The 27,534-nt window shown below is 51.8% G+C and overlaps 1 protein-coding gene across 1 annotated transcript in view; it reads left to right on the forward strand.

Moving 5' to 3' along the window:
• Positions 1–26,225, forward strand: part of CNGB1 (cyclic nucleotide gated channel subunit beta 1) — a 60,703-nt gene extending 34,478 nt beyond the window's left edge. The window contains exons 21-32 of the mRNA XM_035025106.1: positions 910–960; positions 1,229–1,315; positions 3,133–3,197; positions 4,011–4,133; positions 8,889–9,030; positions 9,767–9,926; positions 11,886–11,983; positions 12,083–12,166; positions 15,524–15,642; positions 15,907–16,053; positions 22,605–22,824; positions 25,442–26,225. Coding sequence (XP_034880997.1) covers positions 910–960; positions 1,229–1,315; positions 3,133–3,197; positions 4,011–4,133; positions 8,889–9,030; positions 9,767–9,926; positions 11,886–11,983; positions 12,083–12,166; positions 15,524–15,642; positions 15,907–16,053; positions 22,605–22,824; positions 25,442–25,684 — 1,539 coding nt within the window. The 3' untranslated portion in view covers positions 25,685–26,225. The remainder of the gene's footprint in view (positions 1–909; positions 961–1,228; positions 1,316–3,132; positions 3,198–4,010; positions 4,134–8,888; positions 9,031–9,766; positions 9,927–11,885; positions 11,984–12,082; positions 12,167–15,523; positions 15,643–15,906; positions 16,054–22,604; positions 22,825–25,441) is intronic.
• Positions 26,226–27,534: the final 1,309 nt, after the last annotated feature.

Below are 27,534 nucleotides of genomic sequence, written 5' to 3' on the forward strand. Positions count from 1 at the left end.
GTGCCCGTCCTTGTTCAAATTACACCCACGAATATTGCTCATGGGTCAAATGGCTCCTGCAGGACCTGACAGAATTAAAGATGGAAAGAGGACCAGAGAACAACCCTTAGATGGACCTGGTTCAAATCCCAGCTCTACCACCACTAGCTGCAGCCCCCACCCCGAGCCTCAGTTTTCTCATCTGTAAAATGGGGGAAGTCATTGTTCCTACCTCATAGCGTTGCAGTGAGGGTGGATTGAGATGGTGTCCACAGAGCGGTCAGCACGGGAGCTGTGGGTGAACGGCATTTCCTGGGGCAGGGGGTCCTGCAAAGAGCACGCTGCTTGGACCGGCATCGGACCCTGTGCCCTGGTGCAGACCCCACCTCCCAGGGAGGAAACTGAGTCCGGATTTTGACTTGGCGAAGGCAGAGGGCCCAGTCCCTATCTCTCTGTGCAGGTCACTTTCCAAAATGCCACGCTGGTGGGGCCTGCTCCTCTGTGTGCAGGAGGGCTGGGGTTGTGTCTCTTAAACAATTTAAAGGAAAAAGAGTTCCCTGGGCAGCCTCTTTCCCCAGCCTGATCAGAGCAGGAGGCGGTTCCTCAGTAAGCCAGGTTGCAAATGGTCCAGGTAAGACACACGTGCTAAGAGAATGAGCCTAATATTGACTTTCCAGCTAGGAAACCGGAATCTAGCCAGATGACCTTGGACAACTCCCCCCCTCGCCCAGGAGGTCCAGCCTCCTCTCCCAGAGGTCCAGCCTCACTGCCTGCAGACCCTGAGTCTTTCTTTCCCCAAAGTTCCGCTGGTCCCCAGGGCTGTTACTCTGATAGGAAGGTGGAAACTCTGCAGGGATGTCCATGCTGCTCCCACGGGGTCAGGGATTAAGCTCTCAGGCCGTTTCATGGTCAGTATTCCATTTCTTTCAGATGGACAAGAAGGAGATGCGCAATAACTACCTGAAATCTCATCGCTTTAAGGTGTGTGCCAAGGGTGCAAGCTTCCGCCGGGGCTTGGAAGGTGGTGTTGCTGGGGGCCCTGGGTGCTTTGGGGCCGGTGCGATGTGATTCCCCCCAGAATGACACTGGGTAGGCAAACGGAGGCTTGTGGGTAAAATGCTCTCTGCCCACTGCTGGGGCATTCTGACCTCACCCTTCCAGGGAAGGTAGAGACCCTGTCACTCCCCTTACCTCCCAACTCCCTGGGGCGGCCTGTTTTATACATTGCGGTGTCCCACTGGGATTTCAGATGGACATGCTCTGCCTCCTGCCCTTGGACTTGCTCTACCTGAAGTTCGGTGTGAATCCCCTCTTGCGCTTGCCCCGCTGTTTGAAGGTAGGCTTCCCATCCAGGGCCTTCAGCTCTCCCGTGCTCTGTACTGGCATCTTGATGTCTGCCCTGAGCAGCACTGGGGAGCGGGGGCGGGGTGGGAGGGCATCAGGGTGGCCCCAGGGGGCATGGGAAGTTCCTTAAAAGTGTTAGAGATTCTTCGTTGTGCTGTGTGTTAGGGATTATTCCAGAAGCTTTAAAAAGTACGTACTCCTCAACCCCACAGTTTAACAGAGATGAGTGTTGTTAATAGCAGCATTTTACCAGAGAGGTTAAGTAACTTGCCTTAGGTCACACAGGTAGGAAGGAATGGAGTCTGGGTTTGAACCCAGGCAGTCTGCCTCCACGGTCTATGCTTTCAGTAATTATAGAAACACAACAGAGGGACTTCTGCTTTATGATGGTCTGCGTCTAAAAGATGGGGACATGGAGGCTTGAAAAGCTTGGGTGACTTGCCCAAGGTCACAGGAGCCAGGAAGTACCCGGGATAGATTTGGACGTGCAGCCCGATACCTGTTCTCATTGTTGGTTGTTGCTCAGTGTCATGACAGCTATCTTTCCTGCCGCTGGGGCAGAGCCGGTGTCCCCGTGAAGGTGACACAGGGTAAAGGAGAGACCAGGCAGTGGTCCTTTTAATGTGGCCAGGGTCGACAGCCAGTCAGAGCACTTGGGATCCCCCAAATGGGTTCTCCTGGCAGACCAATTGTGGACCCAGAAGCCGAGTTTTACCACCTCCCCCCCCACCGCCCCCCCCCCATAGCAATGGGATCCATATCTGGTGTTTAGCATGACTCAGGACACAACTCTGAGCCTTAGTGGAGGGAGATCCAAGCCCACAGCCCCCTGCATCCGATGTAAACCCTGGAGAGACTTCAGAAGGACCCCCTGGAGGACGACCAGCCCATGGCTCAGGGAACTTCCCTCACGGTCGTTCTCCAATGTCCAACAACACGTGTGCGGCATGTTGCCGCTTTGAGTGTCCTCTGGGTTCGAATCCTGCCTCTGTCACTTAGCAGCTGTGTGCTTTGAGCAGGTGACTCAACGTCACGAAGTGCCAGTGTCCTCTCTGTAAAAGGAGAATGCTACCACGTACCTCACGTGTAAATAAGCAAGAAGGTAATGAATATAAAGTGCAGTCATCAAAGGTGTTCAGTAAAGAAGAGCAGCTACTATTGGGGCGCCTGGGTGGCTCAGTCGTTGGGCGTCTGCCTTCGGCTCAGGTCGTGATCCCAGGGTCCTGGGATCGAGCCCCACGTCGGGCTCCCTGCTCCGCGGGAAGCCTGCTTCTCCCTCTCCCACTCCCCCTGCTTGTGTTCCTTCTCTCGCTATGTCTCTCTCTGTCAAATAAATAAATAAAATCTTTAAAAAAAAAAAAAAGAGCAGCTACTATTATACTTTTATTATTATAGACAAGCCTTTGAAGGATCTAAGTAAGGGGTGGTAGGGATGCTGTTTCTTTATAAAATGGTTTCCTTTATAAGTAAACGTTGCAAACAGGGTCCTTAACCTGAGATGTGTGTACCCCTGAAAATGTCATGCTAGGCTTCAGGAGGTCTAGGAGTCCCCTTACACATCGGCAAGCTGCGAGAACAGGACTAGGTGTAAGTTCTATGGGAAGAGGGGTCACGGTTTCCCGCGGATGGGTAAATGGAGTTTCTGGCCCCCACCCCTCAGAGGGCTATGGACCTCTGATGTTGAATGCTCACTGTCCAGCCTCCTCTGGGGGGCGCTGCAGAAAGAGCCCTCTGCACTGGGGGACAGGGAAGGGTAGCACCCCACCCCACCGACGGCGGGCTGTCCTGATGCTTTGCTCTTCCTCCCAGTACATGGCCTTCTTCGAGTTTAACAGCCGCCTGGAATCCATCCTCAGCAAAGCCTATATTTACAGGTGAGAAACACACGCACACGACATGGGCCTTTCGCAGTAACAGAGCAAGGCGTTCTCTACTCATATTTCTTCCCCTTTCAAGCTCCTCTGGCCCCGCAGGCCCCAGTGCTACCGGAAGCCAGGCCTCTTCCTGGCCCTTCTCTGAAGGGATGTTTGTTTTTTTAGAGAGCCAGGAATGTCCCATTTCCCCCAATTGTGCGGAGGGCACACAGAGGTTCGTATGCATGGCTCACCGCTATTTCCAGGGAGCCGGGTGTCATTTTGATCTCAGCGCAGGGAACTGGGCCCCTCAATCCAGCTCGAACACAGGGGGGTGTTGGTAAGGACAGTGGGCCATCTCTTGATGTCGGAGAGTGGGGCACAAGCCCAGCCAGGCCACACGCAGGGACAAAGCTTCTCCATGTCGCTCACAGAGGGGCCCTTCCCTGCACGCGTCCGTCCCTTCCCCGCCCCTTTCCAAGGATACAGCCTCCGCTGTCCTTCCCTGTCCTTCACTCCCCCAGCACTGTCTGCACACAGAACTCAGGGCCATCCCAGCCCCTGGCCTGGACAACTCGCTGTTCACATGCCAACATCCCTAGCTGGCGAAGTCTCCGAAGAGCATGCGGTTGGCCCAGTCCATCCGGCCAGGTGTCTGCCAGGTGTCCATCCTGCCAGGCAGCGGGCCAGGGCTGTGACGCTCCACCAGGGGCATGTCCAAGGCGGGTGTCAGGGGAGGTGAAGGTGGGCTTATTCCCTGCAGTTCCTACCCTTGGGGTGAGAGGTCATGGCCGCCCCCCTGCCGCTCTATTCATGCGTTTCCTTCTCCTGCAGGGTGATCAGGACTACGGCTTACCTGCTGTACAGCCTACACATGAACTCATGTCTGTATTACTGGGCGTCAGCCTATGAGGGCATCGGCTCCACTCACTGGGTTTACGATGGCGTGGGAAACAGGTGAGCCACACTCTTCTTCCTGGGGCTATGATTCACGGAGAGTCCCAGAAAGAGATGCCATCGCTGCCATGTTGTTGAGGCCGTCTTGCTCCCGAGGAAGTTTGAGGACCATGTCTCTGCGTCCTCACTGAGCTAACATTTCCTGAGCCCCCGCCGTGTGCCAGGCACAGAGGGGCACAGACAGGAACAAGACTTGCTAGAGAGATCCTTTCAGCCTCCTAAAGCCTAGTAGAGTTGGCACCTTCGCTTCCCATGTGCCTCTACTCCTCTCTCCCATGGACACGGCCAAGTGGGAAGGAGGCCAGAACACACTTCTCAGCATAGCTCCCTGGGCATCACTAGCCATGCGGGAGCTGGAAAACAAGGTGAAACCTGCTTGCCAACCCAGACAGCTGCCATACATTGTGGACATGCTTGAGTAAGGACAATGACAATGGTATTACTACTGATCATAGCAGCAAGCACTTAGAGCAGAGAACGCTTATTCTGTACTAGCCCTGCTTTAACTACTTAACACAGTAACTTAATCCTTCCAGTCATCACTCGAGATAGGCACTATCATCATTCCCATCGTATAGAGGAGGTAACAGATGGGAAGTCACTTCCCAGGGTCACACAGTTAGCTCATAAGTTCCAGAGCTGGGATTTGAACCCAGGGCTGCATTCTTTTTTTTTTTTTTTTTTTTAAAGATTTTTATTTATTTATTTGAGAGAGAGAGAATGAGAGAGAGCACATGAGAGGGGGGAGGGTCAGAGGGAGAAGCAGACTCCCTGCCGAGCAGGGAGCCCGATGCGGGACTCGATCCAGGGACTCCAGGATCATGACCTGAGCCAAAGGCAGTTGCTTAACCAACTGAGCCACCCAGGCGCCCCCCAGGGCTGCATTCTTAACCAGCATAAGCTCTGCCTGGTGCTGGAGAGGCATGGGGAAGGTAGCACTGGACAGTCAATTCCAAAAAGCCACGTTTGATTTTGGCCTTGGTCGGTGGAGAGAAGGGGCAGAGAAAGCTGTGGGGGAGGGAGCAGCCGGAAGAAAGGCGCAGAGTTGCAAAATGGCGGAGTCAGGGCTCTGGGAGCCATCGTGGATGGTGGTGGGGACTATCCGATACGGTGGCACTAGCCACAGGGGGCCACCAAGTGCTTGAAACGCAGCGTGACTGAGATGTGAAATACAGGTTCAGAAGATATGAAGAAACATGTCAACTGCCTTATTACTGATGCCTAAAATACTGGTTACGTGTTGAAATGATATTAATGTTGATATTTTGGGTCACTAAAAAGTGATTGTTTTTGAGATAAATTTCACCTGTTTCTTTTGACTTTGCGAAAATGTAGCAACTAGAAGATTTTAAATTACGTAGGTGGGTCGCATCGTATTTTTATGGATTAACAGCGTTGTTCTAGGCAATGGGGAGCCAGCATGGAGTTCTTTTTTGCTGTTCTTTGTTTCATATCTATTTATTCTGATTACTGAAGAAGTATCAGAAACATTCTTCACTATATTTCTTTGCTTCTAAGATGCAGTTCCTTCTATGACACATTGAGTCAATGCAGCTTTTTGGGAAAAAAAAAGAAATATTACAATAAATGGACACATAGATTGTAAGATCCATCCCAATGTTAGAAATGTGAAAATGTGGAAAAATATGTCACCCACAGGGATATAGAATAACATGATATCGTGCATATTTGCCCATCATTAATTTTTTTAAAAAAACCATGATACTGATGCCCTCTCCGTGCAGAGAGGCCAGTGTTTATTTAATTATGGCCTCATCCCTGGGCACTGAAGGGTCTCCAGTTCCTCAGTCCGACGCGTGACACTGCAGTGAACATCTTTGTATCTGAATCTTTGTCCTCTGGCCTGATTGTTTCCTCACGATAAATTCCTAAAGGGGGATGGCCTGGCCAAGGATATGAACATTTTTAAGATTTAAAAAAAATTATTATTCTTATCATTAGTACACTATTTTTTTAGAGCAGTTCCAGGTTTCCAGAAGAGTCGGTGGGAAAGTGCAGGACGTTCCCGTAGGCTGCCATAATTTTAAAGGTCGGTTGGGTATGGAAAGATAACCCAGCTCCCCTCTGACCTCTTGCCTCCAAACCTTGGAAGCAGGAAGATGACAGGACCCAGAGGGATCTCAGAAAGATGACTCTGCTGGGGAGGAGAGGGGAGGAGGGCCTGGGGGGACGGGGGCGGGGGGGAGGGGGGGAAGCCGAGGAACCGGTTACGGGGGAGCAACAGACAAAGGGTTGGTGTGGTCAGGGGGAGGGAGGGCAGTGCGGGAAGGGCAGCAGAAGCACCTGGGGTCCAGGTCAGGGGTGTGAGCCTGGAGAGCCAGGGCATAGGCTTAAGGGACAGGAGTCCTGGGAAGGGAAGAACTTGCTCTGTGACCTTGGCTGAGGCCCTTGCCCTTTCTGAGACTTAGTTTCTCCTCTACAACCTGAGCATAGTATTACATTCAGATTTCTTGCGAGGAATGAGAAACTCATGTATGTAGCATGTGGACAGGAGTCAGTGACCATTTCCTAGCTATGGTCATTCTTATGGGGAAGCCAGCGTACCAGGAGAGGGGTTCCTAAGCTGGGATCCAGAGATGGACGGGGGTCCCACCACCACCCTCCTGGAAATTGGAGCTAAATTTTGAGGACATGCTGGCTTCCCTAAGGAGAAGGTTTCTAGCTTTCCTTAGATTCTCAAAGAGGTTTGTGCCCCAACAAGCTGAGAACCCTGGTCCCAGGACAACCCTGGCACACCCATCACGGGCAGGCCTGCGGTGGAAGGGCAAGCAGGGAAGGGGAGGACAGGGACTTCCTTCTGCAGCGACTTGGAAGGGGGACACTGTCTTAGCAGTCTTATTCTTCTCCAGATGAAAATCCTACAGGGAACCCCCAATATGTGCAAAAAAGCACAAAGAGTGAAGGATCCATCCAGAAGTCCAGTATCACGGGTAATAATCACTTTCAAAATAGAGACCATTTGTTGAGTGTTTGCTCTGGCCCAGGGGCTTGAGGACCCAAGTTCCCACATACCTGGGTCCCTCATCCTGTTCTGCTTCTGCCTGGCCTGGAGCATGCAGGGGGTCCCCACAGGCCCAGTAACATGGAAGACACGAGGACTTCAGGGAGACCCCTAAGACGTGCCATGCCAATAGAATATCTCCAATCAGAAAGAGTTTGGGGGAAGGTTTGGGGACATTGTTCCTGTCCCCTTTCTCTTGGGGGTCCAGGAGCACCCACTCTGCTCCCAGACAGCGCTCAGCTCAGTCCCTGCTTAGGGCTGCTTTGCACGCCCTCTGGTGGCCAGGAACAGCATGATGGGGGTCTTTATGGGGGAGGCCCATGTTGTCCTGTTTCTATGCACCAGGTGGGAATGAGGTGCAGGGTGGTCTAGCGCCCAGCCCCAGGCCCCCCAGGTAGTAGTCAGGGGCAGAGCCCCAACAACCTCTGCCTCCCCCTCCCAGTGCTCTCTGCACGATTTCTTGCCTGTCCCCCTGGATGGTGAGCTTCTTGAGGACACAGGTGAGTCTGATGTTCCCTAACTGCAGACATGTGGCAGGTACCAGCGACAGAGAAGGTGGTGGCTGACATTGACTGAGAGCCCGTCATGTCCCAGGCGTTCTTCTAGGACCTCATTTTGTCCTCACGATCCCCCATGAAGGATGTGCTACTGCCATGTCCATTTTAGGAGAAAGAAGCCGAGGCTTGCTGAGATTAGTAATTTGTCCACGTTAGGTGGTGAATAAATGGCAGAGCTGAGTGTGAGCCCAGGCAGTCCCATCTAGAGCCCATGTTCTAACTATGACTCTGCATAAATAGCGGTGAACAGAGCCCAGGCGAGGACCCGTTTGGGGTCGTCCCCAGACTAGATGATTTGCCAGCCGGATGATGGTCTTGATTTTGGAGCTGAGCAAGGACCTCAGAAGTGCGGGTGTATCAGGACACTGGGGCCAGCGCAGGCTCTGGACGCCTCCTGCGTGCCCAGGTAGGAAGACAGGAAGGCACAGGAAAGCCAGCTGGGATTGTCCTGTCTTTGAGCCCTGGTGACGTCACTCATTGCTGACCCCTGGGAGGGCCCAGCCTCAAGGTGTGAACAGATGTATGAGGGACTCTTACTTCTCTGTGATAATGAGATGAGCTCGGGGCATCTCCTGTGCCCATACCTCCCTTCCCTGGTTCCTGCGTCCATGGAGCGACATTACCAACTGTGGGTAACAACTCAGAGAAGCAGATGACAGACTGAATTCTAATCCCAGCTCTGGACCTGGCCTACTGGTGACCATGAGTGCTTCCTTTGCCTTCTGGGGCCTCAGTTTCCCTGTCTGGGAAAGGGATGGGCAAGGGAGAGGGTCAGAAAACGTAGTCCTCGAGATGTCTTCCAAGTTCAATGTCACTCTTGCTTCCCATGAACCAACATGGTGGGATGACAAAGGGAAGTTAGTGGAAATTGAAAGAATATTGAGGGAGCCCAGACATCAGAAGTCAGAAGACCCTGGTCTTCCCTCCTGCCAAGTCTTTCTAGCAATCTCCTGGAGCCTTGATTTCCACATCTGTAAATGGAGGTGACAACATGTCTCTGCATCTGTGAATACAGTCTGCAGACCGCATGCTCTGTGGGTGGGAGGCTGTTTTCCTTGCACGTAGAAACAGATGTGCATATTGCACATCTGTTAGAGCAGGCCACCCAGGCTCACCGGGCGGTGGGGGGGGGGGGGGGCTTTGCTGACTGAGGTCTCTTTCCTATTCCCTCTCTAGTTACATTCGCTGTTACTACTGGGCTGTGAAGACCCTCATCACCATTGGTGGGCTGCCTGACCCCAGAACGGTCTTTGAAATCATCTTCCAGGGGCTGAACTATTTCACGGGTGTCTTCGCTTTCTCTGTGATGATCGGACAGGTAGCTGGGTCACTAGTCTGACTTGCCCCCCACCAGCCTGCAGGACCCCCTCCCTCCCGCTGCTGCCAGAAATGTCATCATCTGTGGCCATTCGTTTCGAACTAAGTCCAGGAAACACCACGGGACCTGGACTCAGGAGCCTGGAGCTCTGGGACCTGCTGGGTGAAGGGGATGGGGGTGGAGGTCTAGGTCCCATTCTTCTCTACGGTTGCTTCCACTGGAAAGGTTGGTCCCTTCGGGATGTCTTTGGAGAGCTGGGCTGAATGGCTTTCTGCAAAGGCTGGGGATTTGGGCTGTTCCCTCGGAGAGAAACCCCTGGGGATGTCTAACGTGCAGGGGTGCGTCTCCTATTTTAATCAGTGCATGAGGCCACGGTCAGGGGGCCTCAGAATTGGGTCCTGCCCTGAGGAGTAGTACACCGGGTTCACATTTCCTGCAGTGATGTCAAAGTGGCCTCTGGCACCGAGGGGCCAGGTCGTACCAGACTCAGCCCAGCCCAGCGAGGCATTTCCTCCTAGCGGGTGCCTGCACTCAGCAGCCTCACTCCTCCCGTCCCGTGTTCACTCTGGGGGCAGAATTTCTCCCATCGGCAACCTTCTCTGTGTGTGGACATGGGTCTCCCTCTCTCCTGATCCCCCTTCTCGCACACCTCCGGTCTGAATAGAGCCCATGTGCTTGTGACACCCCGCCCCCCAAAGCCCCACTCTGCCCTTCGACGCTTCCTCCTTGCGCCTAGATGAGAGACGTGGTGGGGGCCGCCACAGCTGGGCAGACCTACTACCGCAGCTGCATGGACAGCACCGTGAAGTACATGAACTTCTACAAGATCCCCAGGTCCGTGCAGAACCGGGTCAAGACCTGGTACGAGTACACCTGGCAGTCCCAAGGCATGCTGGGTAAGACAAGTGCCCACGGCTGCCACCAGCTATCCTCTGGCCCCCTCCTCCCAGGGCCCTGCCTCTGACCCATGTCCCTGAGGTCCTGAGCACTGGGGCCTCTTGGCTGTGGCCCCAACATATTCAAGTGAGGGGCACCCAGGGAGGCCCATGCGGTGCCCCAAGCTGGGCCGTCAGGAGACCCCTGAAGGCTTGAGAGCCTTGTCTTCTGGACACCCTGCCTCCCCTCCCTTCCCCTGCCTTGAAATGCATCCCCATCAGAGATGGAAGTACAGCTGAAATCAGGACAGAAGGAAGACCCTCTCTCTCCTCTTTCCATAGACACACATACACACACACATATATTTAAAGATCTTATTTATTTATTTGAGAGAGAGAGAGAACACAAGCAGGAGAGTGGCAGGCAGAGGGAGAAGCAGGCTCCCCACTGAGCAAGGAGCCCGATGTGCGACTCCATCCCAGGACCCTGGGATCATGACGTGAGCTGAAGGCAGACACTTAACTGACTGAGCCACTCACGTGCCCATACACATAAAGTTTTTGTAAATTTGTTGATGTTATGCTTTTCTTCTGAAATTCTTTGGCCGCAACAATGCGTTTAACTCCCCACTGTTTCTGCTTTCTTGTCAATGATGGGGTGCGCTCAGTAATTCCTGCGAAGTGGGAGAATCTTACCTGTGCACTGTTTTCAAATGTAGTGACGTTTTCCTGAATTCTAAATGGAACCCTTAATGAAATGGGAATATGCTACTTATATGTTAATTAAGTCACAATTCCCGCCCCCCCCCCCCCAGTCTCTCTCTTTTTTCTGTCTTTGGGAGCTAGTACTTTTGTTTTCAGAATTTAGACATCATTCTGGGGGCCCCTGACAAGCCGGCGGCCACTGGCACTGTGTCTTAGGACCCCTCAATGCTCTCAGCTAGTTCAAGGGCCCCCCTGCTTCCAGGGGTTCCCTCTGGCCTCGAAGAAGCCACACTTCAGCTCCAGGTTCTCCTGAGCTGAGGGTGCTGTCACAACTGTGGACAGCCAAGTGGTCGAGGTGTCCTTGGTATCCTTTGCTGGCTCACTCACTCTGTACAAGGCATGGTCCCCATCCAGCACCTCATTCCATTCCAGGAACAGACCTGTGACATCCGAATCATTGCCCCCTTCCACAGAGGCACACATGAAGGGCCAGAGAGGGCTTCCACCTGCCCAGGGCCGTGCAGATCCACACTTGAGCCCACAAACGATTGTGGTGCAGTGGGAGGGGCATTGGGATTGGGGGTCAAGTTAGTGCATTTCCTGTCCCTAGTACCGACATTCATTCCATGCCAGGCTCTCTGCTGGGCACTGCAGACTCCATCATGGACAAAACAGACTCAGCCCCTGCTATTCTGGGACAGGCCCTGGAGCCCCACGACCCGGGTGGAATACCGACTCCATTCCCCTTGGGCTGTGAGGCTATGGGCAGGTCCCTGCCCTCCCGAGCCTCCCTTTCCGTAAAGTGGGCATTACAGTAGTGGGCACCTGTCGGGTTGTTGGGAGGATTTAATACAACCATCTTTGTAAAGCGCTCTGTAAAAACAGTGTTCGATATACCCTCGTCCCTGCTAACATTCTGAGAGTGTGAGAAGCGCGGACTAGCATGAACGAACCATTGCCATACGGGGTGTGATCAGCACAGAGACTGCTGAACCTAATAGCTGGTGTGCGGGTCTCAAGGGAAGGCTTCTTGGAGGAGGTGACAGTAGTCCTGGGTTCTGAAGCATGGGTAGAAGTTAACCAGGGAAGTACACGAGGGTGTTCCCTGGCAGAGGGAATAGCATCCGAAAAGCCCAGAGCGGGGGACTCTCGCAATACAGCGTGGCTCTGGAGGGACAGAAGAGTGGTGTGGCCAGGGCCCCGTGTGTGCGTGTGTAGGGGTGGCAGGTGGAGGCCGGGATGTGCCTCTGATCATTGTCAGTGTCTCCTTTGCAGACGAGTCAGAGTTGATGGTGCAGCTTCCAGACAAGATGCGTTTGGACCTCGCCATCGACGTGAACTATAACATCGTCAGCAAAGTGGCTCTCTTCCAGGTACGGTGCACCCAGCACCCCTGCCCCCGGGGTTCTGGGGAGCCCCAAGCCCCCACCCTCCTCTAAACGGGCATTCTTTCCCCCTCCTCTTGGGGACAGGGCTGTGACCGACAGTTGATCTTTGACATGCTGAAGAGGCTCCGTTCTGTCGTCTACCTGCCCAACGACTACGTGTGCAAGAAGGTGGGTGGCCCCAGGCAGCTGCAAGGCCGTCTGGGATTTGCAGTGCACCTGCCGGCCAGGAGCTGGGCCGAAGCAGGTGCCTCTGAAGGCCCAGGGAGAGCAGACTTGCTGAGGAGGGAGAGGAGATGCTGCCCCCGTGAGCTGCCCCCAGGGCTCCCGGCTTGTTCGGCTCGAGGAGCTTTGTCCAGCTCCAGGCATTGCACTCGGGTGCGCATCAGGCTTTGTTCCCTTGACACAGGAGCAGGGGAGCCAGGGTGAGGAGCCCCACTTGCCAGAAGAGGAAAGTGAGGAGCCTCGCGAGAGGTGGGGCCTTGACTGTGTTGATGGAACTGTTTCCAGAGTCTTGGTCTTCCTATCAGGAAAATGGAGCGGAGGAAGGGCTGGGATAGGTCAGAGGTTGCAAACTGATGGCCTTCGCATAGGGGCCAGCCCGTGCACTGTTTCGTGGTTTTTTAGATGTTTTTCTTTTTTTCTTAATCTTAAAAAAAATGTTGAAGTAGTCCCCAACCTTTAAAAATTTGAAGGTTTCACGTAAAAATCCAGATTTCTGGTTGAAAACAGAGCTCCACTTTCCCAAATAGCAAGAGTGGGTGGAGAAGGGGCTGCCCCCGAAGGGGGACGTCGCCCTCCCTCCTGATGCCACAGGCCCCACCCCTCCCCACTGCACCATACCAGGCTCCCTTCAGTCTTTAAACTGCCCATCTGATCCTGGAAAACATTTGCATTTGAACCTGGCGCTACAAAGTGTCAAAGGCCCTTTCTGCTCCCATTCCCTGGGACTCAAGGTGAGACCACGGTCACCTGGAGTGAGTGGTTTGGGCGGAACGTCAAGAACTCAGATTTCAGTCCCCTTGTTACTGAGCTGTTGAGGCTGGGTGTGTGTATAGGGGTGAAAATAATGCCCAAGCAACCCGTGAGACTCAGGAAAGTTCAGCCCAAGAAGGCCCCCATCTCCAAGTTGTATGCTATACAGCAGTGAAGTTTCTGGAAGCAGAGAGCCCAGAGAAGTGGGGAAACAAGGCTACAGATGCTTGAAAACTTAAAGCTGCATTCCTAGAGGCCAAGAGGGGTTTAGGAGCAATAGAACGATTTGTCTGACACTGGGGCTTTTTCCTCGCTGTGCAGCCTTGAGGCAGTGGCTTGCCCTCTCTGAGTCTCTTCTCATGGGTAAAGTTGGGATGTTGCTGGTACTTCCTCATGGGGTGGTTGTGAAAACTGAATCAGCTGTGCCTACAGAGTCAGGTGCCATTGTTGCTGTTACTATCCCTGGGGGTACGTAGAACTTGCTGGCAAATGAGGAAGACTGGACCAGGTGGTGGGAGTTGGCAGGGGGATGTTGAAGTGAGCACTTGATGAGCAACTGTGAATGGCGCCCTCTGCTGTCCAGTTTTGCTCAGCAGTGATCTTGCTGAGACACCCTTGGGACGCCCTCCGCCGCCCACCCCAAGGCTGCTTAGTGAGGCAAGGGTGAGCTCTCTAGACCCTTCAGCCCCGTGTCAAATTGGACACAGAAACAGGGGCATGGAACTTTCTTCCTGTTTGTTAAGAAGCTCATGCCTGTGTGAGGTGCCCAGGAAACGTTTGTCAAATGAATCCAGTGTCATCAATTTACCTATCCTTGCTCTTTCTCCTTTTAAACATGCCAGATATGGGGCGCCTGGGTGGCTCAGTTGGTTAAGCGGCTGCCTTCAGCTCAGGTCATGATCCCAGGGTCCTGGGATTCAGTCCCTGCATCGGGCTCCTTGCTCGGGGCTCTTTGCTTAGCGGGGAGCCTGCTTCTCCCTCTCCCTCTGCCTGCCACTCCCCCTGCTTGTGCTCTCTCTCTCTCTCACTATCTCTCAGTCTGTGTCAAATAGATAAATAAAATCTTAAAAAAAAAAACCAACATAAACATGCCAGATGTGATGGACAGGGAGCCGGGGGCTTGTGAGGGCACAAGGATTGGAAGGTGCATGGCAGACTGGGTATTTTTTTTCTTTCTCTTTTTCTTTTTTAAAAGATTTTATTTATTTATTTAAAATTTTTTATTTATTTTATTTTTAAAAGAAAGAGTGAGAGAGAGGGCATGAGCAAGGGGCAGAGGGAGAGGGAGAAGCAGACTCTGCGCTGAGCAGGAGTGAGATGCGGGGCTCGGTCCCAGGACTCTGGGATCATGACCTGAGCCGAAGGCAGACGCTTAACCGACTGAGCCACCAGGCGCCCCAGATTGGGTATTTCTGATTGCAGTCCAAAGCAAGCCATTCATACATGTATGCATGCATGCATTCATTCATTCGTTTGCTTTAACTTGGGATTAAGACCATTGCATTAGTCTACTGCAGCTGCTCTGACAAAGGACCAGAGACTGGGCGGCTTAAGCACCAGAAATGCATTGTCTCTCAGTTCTGGAGGCTGGAAGTCCAAGATCAAGGTGTTGGTAGGGTTGGTTCCTTCTCGGGGCTGTGAGGGAAGGATGTGCTCCTCTCTCCTGGGCGTATGGATGGCTGTCCTCTCCCTGTGTCACTTCATCTCGTCTTCTCGGTATGCCCGTCTCTGTGTCCAAATGTCCCTTTAATAGGGACACCAGTCATATTGCATTAGGGGCTCACCCAAATCCAGTACAACCTCATCTTAATTTAACGAATGACATCTACAGTGACCCTATTTCCAAAGAAGGTCACATTCTGAGCACCTGGGGGTGAGGACTTCAACATATGGGTTTGGGAGGGACAGCATTCAACCCACAGCAACCATGAGGTCTGGAACCAGACTGTCTGGGCTCAAATCCCTGCTCTCCCGTGGCCTAGCTTTGCGACCTCGGGCCAAGAGTTCCTACCCCAGAGCTGTGGAGGATTAAGCAGGCCCAGCACTTAGAGTAATGCCTCGCACAGAAAAATGTCGCACAACAGCTGGACTTCATTATCGACGTTGTCACCACTCCTATTTCAGCTAGCAAATGCTTACCGAGCTCCTGAAGTGACATGTGCTAGGCACAGGTATCAATTTATCGTATGAACCATTGTTAATTTTTTCCATGCCCCCGGCCCTCCATTGGCATGTATAATTGGGAATTTCCAGAATGCCATTACAACTGTGCCTTCTAGCTTACCTAGTACTTTCTTCTCCATCACACCACTAACTCCCCACAGAATCCTGTCAGTTAGGCAGGCCAGGGGTGGCCACTCTCCCCAATCCACAGATGGGGAGACTGAGGCCCCAGAGGGGAAGTGACGGCTCCACACCACACACCGTGTCGGTGGTGGGGCGGGACACCAGCCCAGGTTCCTCTGAGCTGTGCCAGCAGCCTCTGGGCCCAGCCCTGCCACCTTTGTGGTCACTTTTGGCGATGGCAGGGGGCTCACCCCCTCTCTGTTTCAGGGGGAGATAGGCCGAGAGATGTACATCATCCAGGCGGGACAGGTGCAGGTCTTGGGTGGCCCCGACGGGAAGGCTGTGCTGGTGACGCTGAAGCCTGGATCTGTGTTTGGAGAAATAAGGTCAGGGGGGAGCTGGGGTGAAATGAGCGGACCTGGGCCCAAGCTGGGGGGGAGGTGGCCAGTGGGGGAGGGGACAACCTCATCCTCAAGGGCCCTTTGGTGGGTCTGAGTAAGCCGCTGTGGATGCTGACATATGCAGGGTGGGCCCCGGCTCTTGCCCATGTGGGGCTGCCACTGTGCTCTGGGCAAGGGGTGGAAAGGGACATTTTAGTGGGATCCCAACCCCAGCCTGCCAGCTCTCACCTCCTCCCTTCCCTGCCCCAGCTTGCTGGCTGTTGGGGGCGGGAATCGGCGCACAGCCAACGTGGTCGCCCACGGGTTTACCAACCTCTTCATTCTGGACAAGAAGGACCTCAGTGAAATTTTGGTGCATTATCCCGAGTCTCAGAAGTTACTCCGGAAGAAGGCCAGGTACATTTTTTTATTTAAAAAAAAAAAAAATCCACATGTATGTCAGTGCACATTTCTTAAGGACTAAAGCTTTATCTTATCTACCATAGTACCTTTATCACAATCAGGAAATTCAGTATTGAAATGATGCTATTATTCCCAGTCCATCTTCAAATTTGGCCAGTTGTCCCAATCATGCCTTTTATAGCCTTTCCTGTCTTCTTTTCCACTCCTGGATCCAGTGTCGGACCCCCTGTTTCATTACATAGCCTCGTATCTTCAGTCGCCTTGGATCTGGGATGGCGCCTCAGCCTTTTTCTATCTTCAGTGACTTGGATTTCTTTGAAGAGGACTGGCCAGTTATTTTGTAGAATGTCCCTTCACTTAGGGTTAGCTGATGTTCTGATGTTTTCTCATGATTACCTTCAGGTTCTGCATGGGGGCAGGAATTTCTCAGAAGTGATGTTGGGGGGGCGCCTGGCTGGCTCTGTTGGTAGGGCATGCAACTCGTTATCTCAGGGTTGTGAGTTCAAGCCCCACGTTGGGCATGGAGCCTACTTTTAAAAAAAAAGTGATGTTGTGTTCTTCTTAGTACAGCGTACCGAGAGGCACGGGATGCTGGCTTCTCCTAGGATTGATGATTTTCCCTTTGATCACTTGGTTTAGGTTTTTGCATGCTGAAGTTAACATTTTTCTCCTTGTAATTAATAAGTAATAAGCAGGGAGTCAGTCTGAGGCTATCTAGACCTCCTGTTTCCCATCAAACCTTCACTTGCTATGTCCAGCATCCACTGAGGGCCCCTTGCTAAATCAGTGATTGCCATCATGGTTGCAAAATGGTGATTTTTCTGAGTTCATCATGCCTTCTACATTTATTAGGAGCATTCTACTATGAGGAAGAGCTTTCTCTTCTCTCCCATGTATTTGTTTATTCATTTATCTATATCAATATGGATTTGTTTTGTTCCATAATAATGTTGTTATCATTATTTTGATGCTCAAATTGTTCCAGATTCAGCCAGCAGGGACCTCTTTAGGCTGGCCCTGTGGCTCTTTGTTATGTACCCAGACCATTTTAGCACTTCCTTGCTTACAAGCACAATAAGATGTTCTGGGCTCATCTTGTGACTTTCCTGCCACATCCCTGGGAATGGCCGTTTCTCCAAGGAGCCCGATTCCTTGCAGGGGGGAATGGTTTTTAGAAACCAACATCTGAGCACTATGTGTGCTCATGGGTACTAGGGTGCTATTAGGCTCCCAAGTGGACAGAGCTGGGAAACACACCTGCATGCCCCTCTATATATACAAATGCAAATATACATATATACACTCATATAAGTATATATATCTCAACATCTATTTTTTCCATCTGTATCTATCTAACAATTTCAGTCTAATACCACAGAGTTCTTTCAAATCTTTTCCTTTTCCCTATTTTGTAAATTCCTTCTCCAACACTGAGAGATTTGGATCTCTTTGCCCTCATTTGCATTCACTCATTTATTCAGTCCTACAATACAGACAAAGCAATTTCAGAATTGCTATCCCAAAGCACTGGGGTGGTGGGGAAGCCTTCTCAGCAGAATTTAATATTTGGTGCTGTTCTTTTTGTCTTTAGCCTAAGTACCTATGAGGTAAGTGTGTGTTCAGAGTTAATTGGATTCGTTTTCTTTTGCCTCCCTTGAGTGTGGTTGGTTGTTCATTTGAAATGTACCCAGGCTCATGTGTTTTGGTTTGCGCTCCATTTTTTTAATGATTCCTCCTGCCTCAATCCTTGTTGATTTTTTGTTGTTTTGAATATGTCATGCATTAACATGGTACCAAAAGTCATAATGCAACAGAATGGTGTGCCCGGAGAAGTGTCCCAGCTTCCCCCACTTGCTACCCCCGGCTCTACAAGAGCCCAGTCTCATTAGTTTCTGCTGCTTCCTTAATGTGTTTCCTTTTGCAAAAATAGGCAGATTGGTGAATATTTTATTTTCCCTGTCTTACACAAAACGTAGCATACTGTAGATTTTCTTTTGCACTTTGCTTTTTTCACATGACAACCATCCTGGAAAACATTCTCTCTCAGTCCATAGACCCATCAGTTTCCTCATTCCTCTGACAGTTGCAGAGTGTTCCTGTGAATGGGCAGTTAGATTTCTAATATTTTGCAATTATAAACAGTGCCACAGCGAATAACCTTGTGCATCTGTATTTTGTACTGTTGAAGAGTGGGTAACTTTTTAGAGAAGCAGGCTTTTGCTTTCTGACCCTTAGGATCAGGTTTCAAGCTGAGTGACAGAGGCAGCATGGTTGTGGTAGAAAATGCACAACAGGCTCGGGAAGCTGATGGGGCTCACACCCTATCTGTGAGGTACTGGCTGTGTGGCTTTGGAAAAGTTACTTAACTTCTCTTGTCTCAGTTTTCTGCAATTCTGTAAAATAAGGGTATGTTAACCCCTTACTTTGTTGTTGGGAAAATTAAATAAAATAGCGTGTGTGCGAATGTCTCCAGCAGGGTACCGGCAGGTGGGAGAGCTCAATGAATATTCACAATCATAATTGTTCCTCTTTATCCGTTAAATCCTCTCTGTAATTTTCCCACTGGATGAAGCCTTTTAAATCTACATATCTGGATTTTCCTCCATGCCTTTTACCCCATATTCCTATCTTCTACCTCATTCTATGAAATGACACCATAAATAAACTGCACAGAGAGAGGTCATGATAAAAGGCACAAACTTACAACATCCACTCATCGCGCACAATCATTTATTGAGTACATAGTTCTAGGCCCCAGGGACACAGCAGGGACCAAATAAAACTGGCATTCTAATAGGGGAGGCCGACCGTGGAGAGATGAATGATTCTGTGATGTGTCAGCTGGGGACAGGGCTACAAGGAAACAAAAAGCCACATTGAGGAGACGGAGGTGATGGAGGGAGTTCCTTGAGAGAGGTTGGTCAGGAAAAGCCATTCTTAGGACGTGGCATTTCAGCTGAGACCTGCACAGAATGAAGAGTGAGTGGGGGCGCCTGGGTGGCTCAGTTGGTTAAGCAACTGCCTTCGGCTCAGGTCATGATCCAGGAGTCCTGGGATCGAGTCCCGCATCGGGCTCCCCGCTCGGCGGGGAGCCTGCTTCTCCCTCTGACCCTCCCCCCTCTCATGTGCTCTCTGGCTCTCTCATTCTCTCTGTCTCAAAAAAAAAAAAAAAAAAAAAAAAAAAAGAGTGAGTGGGACTGCTTGCGGGGAAGAGCATTCCAGCCAGAGGGAACAGCAGGTGGAAAGGCTCTGTGGGGGAATAGGCTCAGTGTGTGTGTGCAGACCAGCCAGAAAATAAGTGTAGCTTGATTTGGGATGGGAGAAGTCAAGGGAATAAGAGTGGGCAGGGCCTTGTAGGTAAAGCCTTGCAGTGACTTTGGGTTTTGCTCTGAGGGAGATTGAAGCTATGTAGGGTTTTACACAGACTGGTGACCTGAGGTGACTTAGGTTTTCACAGGATCCCTTTGGCAACCCCAGGTGAGTGGATGCTGTGTTGAGGTTAGAGCATAATACACACAGGATGCTGGGGTCCCCTGAGGAAGGAAGCTGCCCCATAACTCAATTTACCTGTTTGCTCTTAAGGAAGCTACTGGGCCCTTCCAAAGACTGGTCTGTTCTGAACTTCTCCCACAAACTCTGCCCACTTCCCCTGACTCTCCCGAGGAGCAGGGAAGTATTGTCAATCCTCATGATTCACATAGTTGCAATTCTGTATCTGCAATTCACCTACTCACTAAAATGTATTTGGAACCCCAAAATCAGCACTTCTGGGCATCCCCAGTAATTCGCGGACATGCACAGAGACAGCAGTGGGAAGTCTGAGTTGCCCTAAGTGCACGTTCCCAGCAGATGTTGACCAAGGTGACGCTCCACTTTATTGTTTCAGCTCAGAAGCATCTGAACACTTGTCAACAAGAATCTGTTCGTGGTCTATTTAGTACCGCATTTTTCACATTTCTGTGATTGTCACTGGCGATTTCCCTATTTAAAATGGCCCTGAAGTGTGGTGCTGAGGTGCTGTGTACGTTCCCGAGGGCCAGGAGGCTGGAATGTCCCTTACAGAGAAGACATGTGGCTTAGATAAGCTTTGCTCAGGCATGACTCATAGAGCTGTGGGTCCTGAGTTCCATGTCAATGAATCAACTGTATATTAAATCAGATGTCTTTAAACAGAAACACACACAAGTATTGATCAGTAGCTGAAATGTTGTCAGTGAGAGGCTCACCAGAAACCTAACTCTCTATTTCCGCCAGAAGCAATGGTTTCGGTACTCACTAATTCAGTATTTGCAGGGACTCTATAGAACGACACTACCACGAATACTGAGAATTGACTGTTTCTGTCTGAGAGCACGGGCCAGTTTTCCCTGCCCTCCCTTCCTCCCCCTGCATGAGGAGCGAGGCCCAAGAAAGCCACGCTTGTAGTCACCACCCACTCCTTTGACTAGGTTAGGTGACGGGTTGGCAAATCAGCTGGGATCCCGTGGAGGCTGCTGACCATGCTAGGCGAGCTGGCAGCCAGGCGCTGGAGAAGGTGAGGAAAGAGGAGGAGCCCCCGGGTCCTGCAGCACAGAGGCCCTGAGGCCAGCGCTCTAGCATGATTCATCAGAGAGCCAGGTTCCCTGGACAAGCAAGCTTCAGGACAGAGGCAGGGGAATATGCGGGAGCTCTGCCCATCAAAGGGAAGACGTGGTCTGAGAACCACAGGGCCTGGGGACGTCTGAGCTGGTGAAAGCCACGTGCGGGATTCTGTCTCAACTCCTCACTTTACAGATGGGGGACCTGGGGCCCCAGAGACGTGAAGGGCTCAGCTCTCTGTCTTGGCCACTCCAAGAAATGGGGCAAAAAGGTTCCACGCATGCCACTCTCTTCAGGGATGAACGTGCGATCCTGCTTATAGGAAACCACGTCATCTGAAAGTGAGGCTGCATTTCCTGAATCTGGAAATGTCCCAGAAGCCAGCACAATGTTTCAGAAGAGGGATGGCCATTAGCCATCAGCCAAGGTCCCACAGAGAGTTCTTTTGTGTCATTTTTGTACCACGCTGAGCCTTCCCACAGACTGTCATGCTGTGAATTAAGGACTGAATAACACAGGTGATGGTGCCAGGCATGAAGAGGCCTCTGATGAATTATCATGTTTGTGCTCTCCTGGGGGAGCCCCAGCCAAAAAATGCAAGTCTTGGCCAATTAATATCAATATGCACAATTTAAATCCATTGCCTCTGATTAGATAAGCAGCCAATAATGTCCTCATTTTTAAACAAACAAGTTTTGTTGGAGCCCTGATGAATGAATTTGCCAATTAGGAGTCTAGGCCCACCAGCCTGCAGACGAAATTCATTTGTTCTTGAGCCAAACCACGCATCACATATCTGTAGCATGAACAATTCACTATCAAAGGCTGGGGCTCTGTTTGATGGAAGATTCTAGCTTTATTTACAGAGCAGCATGGCGTACTGCCTTTAGATCTGAGTTTTAATTCTGCACCCACCACTTCCTAACTGTGTAACCTTGGGAAAACTACTTACCCCTTCTGGTCTTCCATATCTTTATTTGAAATGAGGGAGAAAAATAGGGGCCTCCCTGTAAGGATTCTGTGGGATTTAAATGACAAAGTGTGTATCTGTTGTCTGTTGCATAATAATATTACTACATGTTAGGTAGCTTCTATGGGTCAGAAGTCTGGGATGGCTTAGGTGGGTCTACTCCAAAGCCATCATCAAGGTGCTGGCCAGAGCTGAGTCTCATCTCAAGTCTCCCCTGGGGAAGGACCTGCTTCCAAGGTCACATGGTGGTCACCCGAATTCAGTTCCCTATGGTTGTAGGACTGGGGGCCTCCATTCCCAACTAATTGTTGACTGGTGGCTGCCCTTGCTTCTTGCGACGTGGGCTGCCCCCAACACGGCCCCTGGGAGAGTCTCCTTGCAAGACAGAGATCACAATCCCATGTGACATGTTCGCAAGGGGATAGCTCATCACCCTTGCTGTATTCTACTGGTCGAAAGCAAGTCACACGTCCCCCTCACCCCCGAGGGGAGAGGATCACACGGAGGCACAGACACTAGGAAGAGGGACCCCCAGGGGCCACCAGACTGCCTGTAAAGGACCGAGCCCAGGGCCTGACACGTATAGACACTCATTAAGTGTTGACAGAGGTAATGGTGAGGATAGTGACATGACAAGAAAGCAAAAGGAAGAGAAGAAAAGCTTTGGGTCTTTTTTCATCTGGGCATCCCGTTTCTGAGTCCATCTGTTATAGTATCATTCAGTATTTCCTGTGTGACCTCACAGAAGTGACTCAACCCCTCTGAGCCTCCGTTCCCTCCTCTATAAGGGTCCAGACAGTAAGACCCATGTCATTGGGGTTGTTCTGATCCGTCACTGAGATGCTGTGCATAAAGCACCCAACGCTCTGCTTGCTCACAGCCTGTTAGCCAGAACGACCACCCCCTGCAGCAGCTCCGGCAGAGGGTCCTCCACAGACAGGCCCCTCTTCTCTCCCAGAGCATGCTTGTGACGTGCGCGGGCACTGCTTTCTTTCAGGCAAATGCTGAGAAATAACAACAAGCCCAGGGAGTCGAAGAGCGTGCTCATCCTGCCTCCCCGGACAGGCACGCCCAAGCTCTTCAATGCCGCCCTGGCCGTAGCAGGAAAGGTGGGCGGCAAGGGGACCAAAGCCAGCAAGCTTGCCCACCTGAGGGCCCGGCTCAAGGAGCTCGCTGTGCTGGAGGCAGCTGCGAGGGAGCAACAATTGCTGGAACAGGTAACGCGGTGGGGAACCGGCCCCCCCGCCATTTCAACTTCATGCCAGAGCCCGGACTGTGCACCTTTCATTGCAGGGAATGTCTCCCCCTCCTTCCTACCGGTCGGGACGCCTTTGGTGGCAAGTGACAAATGCAGGTCTCCGTGCCAGCTCAAGTTAGCTTAAGGGAACAGGGAATCGATTGGGCCAAGTAGCTGCAAAGTCCAGGCAAGGCTGGATCCAAAAGCTCAGATATTGCCAGTGGGACTCGTTTTGCCATCCTGCCATGTCCGCTTCCCTCGAGGATGGCTTCAGATCGCAAGAGCACTAGGACTGCCGCCTCCTGGTTGAGCAACTCCCACCGGAAGCCCCTCTTGCCCCGTGATTCCAGCAAAAGTCCCAGGGCTCACCGTCATTGGACAGAATCGGATCTCATGTCACTTCCAGAGCCATTCACTGTGGAGCCCTGGGAGACGCCAGGCTCCCATGCCCGTCCCTGGGCTGAGGGGGGCCAGTCCCCCGAGGGGAGTCCGTGCTGTTGCAGAGGTGGGAGCAGCGGGCGTGGGCAGGGAAGGTCTCTCCCCAGATGGCCGTGATGTTCTCATATTTAATCTTTGTGTCTGTGACAATTTAGGAGATTTGAAGAGAAGAAACCCTGCCGGCTGGCACAGTGCCGCCTGTCCCCGCCCTCGGAAATCTGAAGGGAATTTTAAAATTAGTTCTGGGACTCTTTTCTGTGACTAATGCCAAAAATGCCAATTAGAATGATTGCACTAATTATGACTATTCATGACTGTCCTTCAGGGAGGCTGCTAGGAAGGGGGGCGGTGGGTGGGCAGGAGCTCAGTGGCAGGTTGGGTGCTGCAGACTACACGACAGAATTCAAAGGAGCCCAGGGAACTCAGTCCCAATCCAGGCTGGTGTCAGAGTCCAGGGGACCCATCTGATCGTTTGACATCTGGAGTCTGGGAGGTGACATCAAAGCTACCCGGGGTTCCAAGATATTCTCAAGATACAGCCACCCGTGGCCCCAGACAGAGGACAGACAGGATTGCCTGGCTCACTTGAGGCCAAGAGCTCGCAAGTGCCAGGGTCAAGGTCGAGCTAGCAAGCTGGGGTCTTTAGTGCCGGCTGCTACATGGGAATCAGCATACATGAATTCCAAGACTGTTCTCAGGACGGTGAAAGGCTTTATCTGAAATGGGGCTTATTTCTCCTGAGTATTAGCTCTCCACCCAGGCAGCTTGGAGAGGTGAATTAAATTTGCATGAGAGTTCTAATAAAAAGCAATTTCAGAACAATCAGGGCAGAATGGCAGAGTGCAAGGAGCTCTGAAATAACAATCCAAAGACACGGGTCTAAATCCCAGCTCTGTCACGGCCAGCTCTGTGACCTGGGGAAGCTCCTCATGCTTTCTGAGACCCAGATTACTCATGGTTGCCCCATGGGGTTGTAGAGATGAAACAGGATACCTTGGATATCTTTTTAAAAGCCCTTTGAACTTGGCAAAGCCCCTGACCAACCTCCCCATGATTCTTCTGGTTCTGTTCATAGCAGGATGCTTCTGGAAGTCCCATAATGGGCACCTGCCCTGGAAGTGTGTTGTCAGAGTTTAGGACAGACAGGGAAAGGCAGAACAGGTGCGCCAGAACATGCAGGAACACAGAAACAGAGGGAGGGACAGGTCCCCAGAGTTGCCCTGGGTTCTATGAGTGGGGTTCCCCACCCCAATTCCCTTCCTTCAACACCCTATGATTTGAGCAGACTTCAGGGGGTCTTTGGTCCTCAGAAGCATGCTGACCGCTCTCATTTTAAATTCACTACCACTATCTCAAGTGGGTCTCGGATAGTTATGGACCATTCAGATCTCCTCCTCTGGGGGCCACTCCCTCCCATTTATGTCCAGGCAGAGGTGGGTCAGACAGGGCAGGACAGGCCACGGGTATCCACGAAGGCTTGGGTTTTTACTGATACACAGACTACAGCCAGTGTCCACAGGAACCCAGAAGCCTGCAGGCTGGAAGTCCCCACCAAGTCCACAAGCATGGGGGCTCAGCCCAGCCGAATGCCAGTGGTACCCTGCCCATTCTCCTGGGGCATGGGGGTGGGCGTGGCGGTCTCCACCTTTGAGACCTTCCAGAAAGGGCGCCAGGCTGCTTCTGCCATCTCAGCCTTTGTCTTGTTTGCTTAGAATGTTTCTATTCACCCAGGAGCATCCAGCCCTGGTATCCAGGGTGGACGGGGCAGTCCGGGTGGACCCGGCAGCTGGCTCAGCTTTGCAAAGTCCTCGCTGGCGCCCCCTCCTGGTCACAGCCGCTCCTCTCTCCATAGCTCAGGGGCAGGCTTGAACCTGCAACTTCACTTGGTTTCTAGCCCCGCCAATCAACGGAGACCGAAAATATCCACCAAATCCAACCCTAAACTTTTAATCCCTAAACTTCCCCATAATATACTCTGTTTCTACCGAATAATCCTGATGCCGCTCTGATCCCCCGCTTCCCATCCGTTAGATTGCACCCCTGGGCCCTCTGCCATCCTCCTCCTCGGGGGTCCGAGAAAGGGAATGGGAAGGTGTTCAAGGCCCTCCAAGATCTCTCAGACGTTCTTTGCCTCACCAATCACCCTTTCCGGATTTCAGGCCAAGAGCTCGCAAGACGCTGCGGGAGAGGCGGGCCCGGCCGCCCCCGAGCAGCCCCCATCGCCTGAGCCCCCGGCCCCGCGCTCTCCGCCACCTGCCTCCCCTGGGAAGCCCGAGGAAGGCGGGGAGGGGGAGGCCAGGCCCGAGGAGCCCTCGATGCGGATCTGCATGAGCCCGGGCCCGGATCCCGGTGAGCAGATCCTGTCGGTGGAGATCCCGAAGGAGAAGAAGGAGGCCGAGTGAGGAGGCCCCCAGCGCGCCACTCCCGGCAGGGCGGGTGCAGGCGCGTCCTCCCCGCGCCCCAGGCCGGTCCCCAGCCCCGCGCCGGCTTGCGCAGGCCCAGACTCCCCGGGCACAGAGAGTCTGTCATTCCTGCCCCCCGACATCGGCTTCTGCCGGGGCTGGTCTTGAAGTCTACAAATGTAGTGTTCCTGTCCCTAAGTTCCCACCGTCATCTGAGAACCCTACCTCTCCCAACTATGATTTTTAAGAACAAAATTCTTTTCTGTTTTAAAAGTTTATAGGCAGAGCAGAGAACGGGGCTCCAGCACCTGGGAAGCTCTGTTGGCCGCTAAGGGGTTATTACTGGACGTTTGAATTTCATCTCCCACATTTCAAGGATAGAAAACTTGCTAGCAGATGGGGCACCTGGCTGGCTCAGTCCCACGGGGAATACGACTCTTGATTGCACGGTCCTGAGTGCAAGCCCCACGTTCGGTGTAGAGATTACTTTTTTTTTTTTTTAAAGATTTTTAATTTATTTATTTGACAGAGAGAGACACAGCGAGAGAGGGAACACAAACAGGGGGAGTGGGAGAGGGAGAAGCAGGCTTCCCGCCGAGCAGGGAGCCCGATGCGGGGCTCGATCCCAGGACCCCGGGATCATGACCTGAGCCCAAGGCAGACGCTTAACGACTGAGCCACCCAGGCGCCCCAAGATTACTTTTTTAAAAAACCTTGTCAGCCAAAAGGACAGTTGTGCCGTTCATTTGACTAAATGGGAATTACGGCTCACCTGACCTGATGATCCATGCCGGGCAGTCACATTAGGGATCTTGTGCTGGTTGGGGTGGTTAGCAAGGATCTTCCCCAGGCTGTTCCGAGTCGGATGCCAGTATGGAAGTGGGCTTCCTGGCCACCGTAACTGTGAGCGATTCTGGGCACCCCTACGGGTCCCTCAGGTCTGGTCTGCGGGGCTTGATGCTTGCTTGCTTTTGACACCCCTGCTATAGAGATGAGGGTAGCAACTTCCATTACTCCTAGGAGACAGAAATCACCGCTGACACCACTGACAGTCCTGAAGGTTCTCCAGATCAAGTCATGTTGCTGTAATGATTCAAGATAAAAGGGGGGTGGGGTGGGGAGGAGTCATTCCGTCACTGAATATTGGGAGGATTTTATTTGCATACCTATTGGCTCTTGGGGCAGTGGGTGATTAACAACAAAAACTAGTGTTGGACTATTTGTTTCCACCAGCAACAATGAACACAAAAGGCCCGGAATTCCAATAGATACTGCCCACTTTATATAAAATCACAGGACCTTGCGCCACTGCACCAGGGGCCTTTGAGGGCTTGCAAATGTTGTGTATTTGTCCATCAGACTAAAAGCAGAACATTCATTTCCTCTGTGAAAAAATGACACAATATGGGAGTTGCCAGGCTGCTCTAAACATTTCCAAATCCCAGGGTAATAGATTTATCTAGTTGATGACATGCCACATGATCTGAGTAATCACCACATTGAATATAATGATGAGCGGCATGATTATAGCCGCTTAAAAAGCTTTTATTAATTTACTTTAATAGCTAATAACATATTTTCATAGGTAAAAAAGGCTACCCAGTTAAAATGATCTCTCCTACCCCTGGTGCCCAACGTCCGTGGTCCCCTTCCTGGAGGCAAACCACTACATCAGTTCCTTGTACCCTTCCTTTTTTCTTTTTTTTTTTTCTTTACACAAATAGTAACATACTAGAGCTGCTGTTGTTTTGCATTTGATTTAATTTGAAGATCCTCCCTTAGTACATCAAGGGCGTGCTGATTTTTCATGCCTGCAATCTGGTCCATTGTATGCAAAGACCGTAATGTTG

The sequence above is a fragment of the Mirounga leonina genome, unplaced genomic scaffold (assembly GCF_011800145.1).
Source record: "Mirounga leonina isolate KUSES-001 unplaced genomic scaffold, KU_Mleo_1.0 Mir_180, whole genome shotgun sequence".
In the NCBI taxonomy this organism is placed as follows: Eukaryota; Metazoa; Chordata; class Mammalia; order Carnivora; family Phocidae; genus Mirounga; species Mirounga leonina.